General features: G+C 39.2%; 1 protein-coding gene across 1 annotated transcript in view; it reads right to left on the reverse strand.

The window, feature by feature from the left end:
- The window catches only part of LOC104020097 (small conductance calcium-activated potassium channel protein 2-like), a 143,768-nt gene that overhangs the window by 128,136 nt on the left and 3,838 nt on the right, over positions 1-11,794 (reverse strand). Inside the window, exon 2 of the mRNA XM_087770871.1 lies at positions 11,411-11,506. Within this exon, the coding sequence (XP_087626997.1) occupies positions 11,411-11,506 (96 nt within the window). The remainder of the gene's footprint in view (positions 1-11,410; positions 11,507-11,794) is intronic.

The raw sequence follows: 11,794 nt of genomic DNA on the forward strand, positions 1-11,794 counted from the left end.
TGCTCTGTAAAGCTTCTTCAAATACAGAACTACCATCTACCTTTACTAAGCCTGCACTCTATAAAAAAAATTTTTTAAAAGTTATTTTCATCTGAAATTATATAATACATTTCCAACATGTGGTATGTAAAAATAAAACATGAATCTTAAACTATAAATAAACTTGATGTTTCTAACACCACAGAGTATAAATATAAAAACAGATAGCACATCATAGATATTAATGGGTGTTTGTGTATTTACATAACAATTTGTGTTAAATTCATATAACACCAGATTAGACAAAGAGAAACAAATTCAGAGTAGACAGATTGCACACAATGACAACTTAGATCAGAGACTCCCTGAAGCTACTTGAAACAAAAGTAGAGAAATTAATTCTGTAAATCATTAGTATATCAATTATTATTAGTATATAGTATATATAGTATCAATTAGTATATACAAATTCCTAGCAGGCTATCTGAAGATGTTGGTGAATGCAAAGTACAAGGAAATTGGCCAGTTTCTTTACAATCCCAGTAGAAGAACAAATGTGAAAACAGTATCACTGCTCTGCTGTAAGGAATAAAAAGGAAGCGATAAACAATGATAAAGTAGCATCAGCTGTACTCCTTGAGGCATTCCTTGCAGAAGGAGACTCAACTGTACTCATAAAGGCATTGTGGCAATTGTTTAATTTAAAAATCCAAACTTTAAATGGTTAAATACTGGAGTCACTTTACCCTTATAAAAGAACTGATGGAACTATGACACAGACTAGCAAAATATAGCCTCTGTGGCTACTGTTCTACCAAATTTTTGACCAAACATTTTTTTATAGCTTCTAGTCCCCAAAATATGACTTATGCAACTAAAGCCAGCATTATAGTCCTCAGAGAGGAAGAAGGTATTAAGTACAAATAATTGAAAATCATATGGTGGTTGGAGATAGACATCTTAAGCCTTTCCCTAACTAGGGGATGAAAAACACCTTCTTTCATCATCAGAAGGCATATAATCAAATGGTCTATAAATTATCCAAAGGCCTGTCCTCGATCTTGGAGAGCCTGTAGGAATTCCTGAGGACTCTACATCCTGAATATAGTGCCACAGAGCAGAGAAGTTAGTAAGTTTAAGTCTTATATAAAGCCATGAGGCATCAAACACTTTCGGCATGCAAAGCACAGAAGGCAAAGAATAATGTTTTTCACAAAACTACATGAAAGCCTTGTTATCTTATATTTTCCAGAATGTTTCCCACATCCAGAGTTAAGACCAAATTTTCTAATAGGTCATTAGAAATCGATCCACAAGATCTTGTGGATATAGCTATCTACACGAATGAAACATTCTTAGTTTGTTCAAATGGGGAAGTTAGACTATTCTATCATTCATACATGTATATGCACATACACACCTAATTATAAAAATGCCAATTTAAAAGAATGATTGTAAAAGTCTGATACTTAGTTTCATCATAAAAATGATTTTTTGCATAGTATATTTATTTAAATTTGGTATCTCTATGCAAAATGAGTTTTTCATGGCTATTGATATCTTGCTATACACACTGTGTATGTCAGTGCATGTAAAGAAAATTTCATGTTAATGTGTGCTGGTGGCTAAGTAGGCTCGAAATGCTTCCCTCAAAGACAGCATTAAATCTGACCATCTCAGGAAGAGATGTGTAACTGAGGCTCAGACTACTTATGGTCTTTGTGTACCATAGTTTCCAATGTGCAGTATCAAAAACTGCACATTAAAATACACCTGAATAATATACATCATAGTTACTATGACAGGGCACACGTAGAGAGGAACATAGCCACAAACATTTCAATATACATATATGTGTTACTCAACACACTTATCAGGTTTGTCCACGTCTTTTTTTAACTTTTGTCCCTCAGATCATTATAAAAACACTAGCCCAAATACTCTATGAGATAATAAAGAAAGGACGTGCTCACATAAACTAACATAAGGTTAAATTCTGCCTCCCCATATTTTCCTTCTGTTCTAAATCAGATACTGACAGTATTCTTTTTCACTTTCTCTCTCCAAAGATATTCTGAGGCATTGCTCAATATTTTTAAATGCTACAGGCCAGACTTTCAGCTCTACCATTTGTCTCAAACAACTGTGAAATGGCTTAATCCCTGACAGCTTGTGGTGCCAAGGAACCATTACAACACTCAGCAATTGCTGGGACATATGGAATTTCTTTTCATGTAGTTCTCCCTGTATGTATGTGCTTCAGGGTCCCAAAGAGGGTGAGATGCTCCTAAAACTGCCATTCTTTCTTCCCAGTAACCTTCTATGCAGGTGATAGTGTCAAGAAGTGAAATCCTAGGACTCCAAGGAAAAAAAAAGATGTTCCTAGATATCCAGATTTCTTCCCCAGCGCTACAAAGAAGAAACTCCCAAGAAAAGCATCATTAAAAATATATTTCATGAGGCAATCTTCTACTTTAGTCTGGACTCTTGATGGAACAATCACACTTGAGCTTCCTCAGCTGTCCTGGTTTCAGCTGGGATAGCATTGATTTTTCTTCCTAGTAGCTGCTATAGTGCTGTGTTTTGGATTTAGGATGAGAATAATGTTGATAACACACAGATGTTTTAGTTGTTGCTAAGTAGTGCTTACACTAGTCAAGGACTTTTCAGCTTCCCGTGCTCAGCCTGGTGTACAAGAAGCTGGGAGGGGGCACAGCCAGGACAGCTGACCCAGACTGGCCAAAGGGTTATTCCATACCATATGATGTCATGCTCAGTATATAAACTGGGGAGAGTTGGCCGGGGTGCAGCGATCGCTGCTTGGGGACGTGCTGGGCATCAGTCGGCGGGTGGTGAGCCAATTTATAGTGTATCACTTGCTTTGTATATTACTATTATTATATTATTATTATTACTACTATTCTATTTCATTTTACTTCAATTATTAAACTGTTCTTATCTCAACCCACGAGTTTTCTGACTTTCACCCTTCCAATTCTCTCCCCCATCCCACCTGGGTGGGGGGAGTGAGCGAGCGGCTGTGTGGTGCTTAGTTGCTGGCTGGGGTTAAACCACGACAACAACAAATGACCACATTGAAAAAATTAGTATACTAATAAAATATTTCCAAAACAAAAACATCTCTTTAAAAACCTTTTCTGGTCTTGTAGGTGGTCTGCTATAACTAGTGCACTAATCTTAGCCATACTGGGATGGAAACATTAGTCAGATTCCAGAGTTAGGAATGAATTTAGTTTTGCACTGAAGCAGCAATTCCAAGACTGTGTATGAAGAACATAGCATTTTACAGTTCTTGATTTAGGATTTGTTTTTCTTCATTCATCACAAAAATTAATTTGTTCTACAGATCACTGCATGAAGAACTGCCATCTCCCAATACGGCTGCCATCAGATGCTGTTCCCAATGTGAGAGAAGCCTTACTCTCTTCAGGGAAGATCAGCTTCATTACTACTGGGAAAACTAGAACCAATTAAAAAGGATATATTCACTGAAGAAATTGGCAATATTTTTGCAAGGGAATAGGGGAAACAGAAGTTAAAGGAAGAAATACTGAATCTGAAGCTAGATAAAATGAGCTAATTTATTCATTCTGCCAAAGGAGTACACCTGTGACTCTACACTTAAGAACGTATTTTTAAGGAAAGATAAACCTGATGTCCTGATAAACTTCTAACAAACAGCCTCATTAAAAAATGCTCAGAACAAGGGTGCATTTGAATGGACAATGGTAGGTATTGTCAGGCCAACCATTCAGTGGCCTGACCATTTAGATACAACCTCCTCCAATATCCTAAGGGAGGCTGTTGGAAACAAGCATCTTCTACATTTAATTTCAATGCAAAAGGCCTCAGATCCTTTCAGTCACTGTTCATTAGATGCTTGACCAACATTAAAGGATTTTCTGTCCTGCCTTCTTTGTCTTATGCATTACAGTGCTGCTTTTCAGAGACAGTGGGCACCTGTAACTTTTCCTGGGTCAACAAGTTTTGCAGATATAATCTATTCAAAAGTGTACTGAATGGAACTAAAACTAAATATCAAATAAATACTCCTGAAGTGATAATTTAACAGATATGATGTCTCTAGATTTCTTATAATCAGCATGCTTTTCTGTTGTATGGAATGTGTATTAAGCTTCACTGGTACAAGGTAAATTTCAAGCCTATACTGTATCCTGGACCAAAACTGGCACATGATGAGATTTGTTGTCTCCTGATCCAAGGCCTATTAAAATAAACAGAAAAATTTCAGTAATTTTCAACAGGTTTTAGATCAGAATAAAATTATCACTCAAAGTTTATTTCTGGGACCCCCAGAGCTCTGGGCTAGAGAACCATGAGTGCGAGAATGATAAACTCCCAACAAACCCCGAACTTGTGCAGGATTTGCTGTTCCAGCTGGATCCCTATAAGTCAATGGGGCCCAATGGGATTCATGCAAGGGTACTTAAAGAGCTGGCTGATGTCATAGCGAGACCTCTCTCAATGATTTTTCAATGCTCTTGGGAATCTGGGGAGGTCCCAGCTGCCTGGAAGCTGGCAAACATTGTCCCAATCTTCAAGAAGGGCAAGAGGGATGACCCTGGTAACTACAGGCCTGTCAGTCTCACCTCTGTGCCTGGCAAAATTATGGAGAAGAGTATTCTGGGAGTTATTGGAAAACACCTGAAAGACAATGCAGTCATTGGCCCCAGCCAGCACAGGGGAAAGCCCTCCTTAACAAACTTAATTTCCTTCTATGACAAGGTTACCCACCTAGTTGACCAAGGGAAGCCAGTCGATGTAATCTTTTTGGACTTCAGTAAAGCCTTTGATACTGTCTATCCCAGTATCCTCCTGGACAAAATGTCCAGCATACAGCTGGATAAACACATAATGCAATGGGTGAGCAATTGGCTGACGGGTCGGGCTCAAAGGGTTATAGTACATGGGGTTACATCAGGCTGGCGACCAGTCACTAGCAGGGTTCTGCAGGGATCCATCTTGGGGCCAGTGCTCTTCAATATCTTCATAAATGACTTGGATGCAGGACTTGAAGGTTTGTTATCAAAGTTTGCCAATGACACAAAATTGGGAGGAGCCGTTGACACTCTCGAGGGCAGAGAGGCCGTGCAGAGAGATCTGGACAAATTAGAGAGCTGGGCAATCACCAACTGTATGAAGTTTAACAAGAGAAGTGCCGGATTTTGCACCTGGGACATGGCAGCCCTGGATGTACATACAGACTGGGGAACGAGAGGCTGGAGAGCAGCCCCGCGGAGAGGGATCTGGGGGTTCTGGTCGACAGCAAGTTGAACATGAGCCAACAGTGTGCCCTGGCAGCCAAGAGGGCCAACCGTGTCCTGGGGTGCATCAAGCACTGTATTGCTAGCCAGTCGAGGGAGGCGATTGTCCCGCTCTACTCTGCACTGGTGCGGCCTCATCTTGAGGACCGTGTGCAGTTTTGGGCCCCACAGTACAAAAAGGATACAAAGCTACTAGAGAGTGTCCAGAGGAGAGCCATGAAGATGGTGAAGGGTTTAGAGGGGAAGCCATATACGAAGTGGCTGAAGTCACTTGGTCTGTTCAGCCTGGAGAAGAGGAGACTGAGGGGAGACCTCATCGAGGTCTACAGCTTCCTCACAAGGGAAGGGAGAGGGGCAGGCGCTGTTCTCTTCTCCCTGGCGACCAATGATAGGACCCGAGGGAACGGCAGGAAGATATGCCAGGGGAGGTTTAGGTTGGACATTAGGAAAAGGTTCTTCATGCAGAGGGTGGTGGAGCACTGGAACAGGCTCCCCTGGGAGGCAGTCACGGCGCCAAGCCTGACAACATTCAAGAAGCATTTGGACAATGCCCTCAGACATATGGTGTGAATTTTGGGGTTGTCCTATGCAGGGAGAGGAGTTGGACTCGATGATCCTTGTGGGTCCCTTCCAACTCAGGACATTCTATGATTCTACGATTCTGTTGATTTTCACCTGTTATTCAACAGACTTGCTTTCTGTGCTCTTAATCGTCATTTGTTTTTGCAGCAGCAGTCTTAGCTGATGATTCAGCGTACTTAAGCAAAGGCAAGCTAGACTTTTGTTTCTTTTGGCATGGAGTCAACAGAAGAAGAAAGACAATGAGATAAACATGTACCACCACAGTGAAGGCAAAAGGATTACATAGTTATAAACAAATTTGCCTGCAGATTACCCATTAGTGCTTGTGATGGGAAACTGTAAGGGAGTTTATATTTCTTAGGGAATGCAGGATTTTTTCTGAAGAACTTTCCAATAAGATAATTAAAGCCCCATAAGCAGTGTTTATTAGAATCATGCATTATGGAATTTATTTGCACAGTAAGTCAGTCAAGAAATGTATTTATTAACATCCACTTATGCTTCCTAGTACTGCCTGTTCCATTTCTTCAAGTTTTCAGGAGACAGGGAAAAGGACAAAAGACTCTTGAGTCTTCAGCAAGATATTTGGGATCACATGTGTGATAATTTTCCATAATGAAGACTGAAAATGTTTCATTCCAAATCCATCAGTATCACATGATTTTCCCACCACTTCAGAACAATCTAGGGACTGAGGGTGCTTTCTCCCTGGAGACCTGGAAAGTGATGGACTGAATTCTAAAGATGAACTCTGCTGTGACAACGATGGCTTAACCTTAACTTCGAAGTTTGCATGACTTTCCACAGGAGTTCTACTTGAGCATGAACTGACAGTCCAATTTATAAGTGTTTAGAAACCTCAATTCATATACAAAAAAATGAAGATTTCTATTCATTTCTGCCAAATATCAACAATTTTCATTTTTCTGTATGAGTGAGAGCATCTGTATCAAGGGAAGAGGGAGAAGAGGTTCAGATTCAGTCCAGAAGAACACAGGTTACCATTATTCAAGAAAGGCAATAGAAGGGCAAGGTTTATTTACAGAAGGGATACTCTAAGTAGTCCAGCACCAAAGCAAAAGTATCCCAGTGGACATAGTCCTCCTACCCTGTGACAGTCATCTTTCAAGAAATACCAGGCTGGAACAGAATACCCAAGAAAGGGGATTAAAGACATCTTATTAGCAACCTTAGAGAATTTTGGTTTTAATCCTTTGTTTTAAGTAATATAAGGAAGTGCCAGTAAAACTTCAGGAACTGTACATTTAAAAAGCATTTCTATCTCCAGCAGTACGAGAGAGACACAGAGGTCTACTTTCTCAGTAGAAGTAGAAAAAAAATGCAGCTTTACCATGTGAACTGTTATCAAAAAGTTTCTTAACTTCCACCTGATTATTAATCTAACAGCAAATTGCATTAGGGAAATGTGGAATGGAACAATAAGTTGTCTAGAAACAACAATTTTAATCATGTTGTATGCTGCTATTTTAATTATGTAAAATATCATGAAGTAACAAACTGTTTATGCATGAAGTGGGCAATTTATACATTTTAAATTATTATGATAATCGGATGATACTATCTTCTTAGCTCTTCCCTCCTCCACCTCTTCGAAAGTGTATTTCTCAAATGGAACAGTAGTCAGAGAAATACCTGTTCTAGGCTGGGATAACAGAGTTACATTTTTCCTACTGGTCTTCCAAACTGAATCAACAACCACACAAGCTTAGAGAGCGAGTAATGAATATTTCATAATCTCCCAAGTGTGATGTTTTTAACAACATTACAAGCATGACAACAATGAACCAAAAGGAGAATACACAGATTTGGGGTTGTCACCATACTTGGCTCCAACATCATTACTGTTGTTCATCTGGCTTTTTTCCCGGGAGAGGGAGGGAGGTGAAAGAAGCATTGTTTGTGTTTTTATCCTCTTTTCTGGAAATGATAATGTAGGCTAAGAATTATCATTTAAAACTACCTGGTTTAATTTGACTGTTATTATAGTCTTAACATTAAGTCACATTTAATAAATATAATAGCTCCTGAATAACAGGATAACTAATATACTAACTAATAATAATAATAATACATAACAACACTAATAACTAATAATAACACTAATAGTACTTATACTTATTATTATACTAATAATAACACTAATAGCTAATAAAACAGAATAACTAATACATGGCAATCACTGAAAACCTATTTGAAGAAAGCATTTTAACATTTCCAATATTTCACAAATATTTAAAATTTCCAATATTTCACAAAACTGCACAGCAGCCAAACAGTTATTTTTGTCTAAATACTGCAGCTATGCCATTCTGGAGACTTTGGTCTGTCAAATGCAGAGCTGTTTCATAGAATACAAAAATTAATCTGTTTTGCTAATAGGTTTACAATGCAAGGCTAAAAATATGTCCAAAATTATGCATGTGCCGTCAGGCAGCAGGAGAACTCACCTGGCTGTGCTGCGGGAGGGAAGCTGGGGAGGCTGGCAGCCTCCCTCTCCGCAGCACAGGTTGCTCTGAGCCAGGCCCAGCCCAGCCAAGGGCGCCACGGATAATGTGCAACGTGCAGAGCTGTCTGCGGTGCTGAAAAGGAGACGGAGGACACACACTCCCCCCCCCTTATATACTGAAGGTGCTCCTGTTCCTCTACTACTTATAAACTAAAAAAGAAAAAAGAAGAAAACAAAAAAGGAAAAAAAAATTATCTCAGATCCAAATAATATTCTTGTGAAGAATCCATATAAGTCGTCTTAAATTTCCCTTCCAACTCCCTTAAAATAGGATGTTCAGCAGGTCTGGGACAAGCAAACTCACAGTTTGGTTTAACTGATGAGCTGACTGTTTTCAAAACAGAACACAAGGTCATTTAAATGGACAGTCACTTGCTATACTGTTAGGCACTACCATAGAGTTGCTTGCAGCACGGCTGTTCAGACTTCCTACCAAGAAATCAAGGGCACAGACTACTGAAAAAAAAAGCAGCAGCTGATTTTGGTTAGCAGACATTTTATGTCACCAGGTGTTTCTAAATATTAAATCTGAAAGCACTACTAATTGCTAAACTTTCATCTTCTTTCCCAACATATTTTAGTTCATGTTTTGCAGGAAAAACTGCTTTTCTTTCAGGTAGGTTTGCTTCTATCAGACTATGAAACATACCACACTGCAAACAAAATTCATTGCCATTCTGTTCTGTACAACAAAATTCATTGTCTTGATGAATTCCTGCAAATTTACACTATGCTTACTGATAAAGTCTAAGTATCTTTCAGAGAAGAATAAGAAAGGAATGATCAAATTTGAACAAGATCAGCAAACAGCTGGTGCTCCAGGACACAACCAACCATCTATGGGCATGATTCTACAGACCTGATTCAAGAAATATTCCACTGTACATAGCAGGATATTTGCCTGAATTAAAGGCAAGTATTCCTTCAGAAAACAGTCAGTTTTAAAGATTATTTTAAAATCGTTACATTATCAGGCTTACGCAGTATTTTCTTTCACTTGGAGTAGGTTCTGTACATTTCTAAGCTAAAGTATTTTAAAGATACTTCTTGTTTTCAGAGTTAAGGTGTAACATAAATTTAGCACCATAGATGGATGTAAATATTTCTCTGTGTTTTTCATCTTATTTTTTAAAAAGTCAAGTGTGCGTATATAAACATACTGTGCCTAAATTAAAAGTCTATCAGATATCTAACAGCTAAGGGTGGTACAATGGCCTTTCCTTCCAATAGTGTCCTTGAAAACAAAACTTCCCTTTCATTTTCAAGATGAATGACAGAGCTCCTTGGAGCTGCAGCTTACTCCAGGCTCTGACATGAGTACTGCAGCCTACAGTGTCTCTCAGACAAAAACATAGAGTATTACTGTTTTACAAACAGGCATGCTTGTATTCTATACTGTCAGGCAGTGTTGAAAACTACATTAACCTCGATTAAGTCACATGATTGCCCAACTCCTTCCATGTAGTCTCATACATGAAGGAGTTCTTTAAAATGATCAATTAAAAAAAATCAGAAATACAACTGAAGATTTTTAAAAGATTGATTTTTCTGATCCATAACAAATCTCTGAAAGAATGAAAATGTGTATCTAATTCGCTGGAAAAAAATTGCAAATGTTGGCGTAACTACCTACTGTAAGCTTATGCATACAGAAACCTATGACTATTTGGTTATCTTGTGTATTGTTTTCTATTTAAAGTTTCTTGAAAATACATAGAATAATTCAAATACTTACAGAGCTTGTTTTTTTCAGCTTTGTTCTTAGTGCCTCAAGCACCACTTATAGCAAGGTACACTGGAGAACAAGGCTCCCACATTGCAGCAGCTACATTTATTTATTTTTACACAAAGAAAGAAACCTCTTCATCAGTATTCCAGTAGTTTATAGTGGTACTCTGTCACCAGACACTTGTTTATTGAGCACAATAATGTTAAACAGCTGCCCATCTTTGATATTAATGCAAAGAAACTGGGTTCTGAGCCAGAAATAGCGTTTTTCGTATGTAAGGACTGCAGGACAGGATCCCATTTGGCAGAGAGTCATCAGTAACGCAATACTTCTCTAACAGTAGTCTAAGTAGGAGACTATGGTGCCCTTTCATATTAGAACTACAGCATAGAAGAAGGGTACTATACAATTCTTAATTTCTCCTTTTTGCTAATTGGTACTGCTGAAAAAGACGTCTTTGCCCTTGAAAACCATAATTTCTGCCTGTAGCCCAAGGTATCTCTAATTAGAGAGCAAAAACACCAATGTATCTATAAATAAAGTATTTTTCACTTCAAAACTTTGAAAACTCTCTCTCGTATGTTTCAATTTAACTGAAATGTCAAATTGTAATTTCTTGATCAAAAAAAAAAAGACAACTAAAATTAGAACTAAGTATCTGGGACAAGACATGTGACAGCATTTTTAGACTTACTCTATAGCTTTGATCATTAAATTCCCCCTACCTTCATCCCTACCTGTCTTGACAGCTTTCCTCTGTCACATTTCCTAGTGGCTGTAATTTCTATGGCATCAAATAAAACAAATCCAACATAAGATTTCCCCCTCTTTTTAAATATTCTTCTAGTGTATGCTAGTATCTGAAACAGCACAGTGAAGATTACATGCTTAGAAGTTACTGATGCCTCTTTCCTAATAATTAGCCCTGCTATCCAGAGAAAATGCACAGCATGACATTTAGTCACTGGGAAATAAAAGACTGTTGCCCTACATCTGCTACAGAAGACAGCAGGTATGTCATAGAGAAAGTGTGCTATAACCTCAGAACTAAGTGATCCTACTAGCATAATCGCAGGTAACAGTCCCTAACAGGCACGAATGTGTCCATGTAGCCTATCTTATTTCTCTCCAGGGATGAAACTGAACTTCAGGAAGCACTAAGTGATTATTTCTGTTTTCTGAATCAGCAGGAAGTGCAAAGTGCTTACCACAATAAAGCCTTTAGAAAAACTGACTCTGCAACCACAGATATGCAAACATTCAGCAATTCATAAAGTGAAACATTACCTGAATTTCCCTTGCATGGTATACAATAATGAGCCCAAGCAGGATAATCGTGGAGAGGCTAATAAGGCATTTTAGAGCGAGGGAATACAGAGACTCCTGCAACACAAAGACACCACTGTTCGTCAGAGACCCACATGCATGGGACCGTTCCCGCCCTGCCGGGCTCCCCAGCCCCACTGCGAGCAGTGGAGCCCGGACTGGGAGGGGAGGGAGGGTCGCCTCGCCTTACAGTGTCGGGGCCGGGGGGTGCCTCATGGCGGGGCCGGGGTAAGGGGGACACCTCGCCTCACGGTTGCGGAACCGCGGGGGGAGCATCTCGTCTCAGGGCGGAGGACCAGTGGGCCCCACACGGCGGTGCCGGGGATTCAGGGCACTTCTCAGGGC

The sequence above is a fragment of the Nipponia nippon genome, unplaced genomic scaffold, assembly GCF_047370975.1.
Source record: "Nipponia nippon isolate SJK-2023a ecotype South Korea unplaced genomic scaffold, ASM4737097v1 scaffold_34, whole genome shotgun sequence".
Classification (NCBI taxonomy): Eukaryota; Metazoa; Chordata; class Aves; order Pelecaniformes; family Threskiornithidae; genus Nipponia; species Nipponia nippon.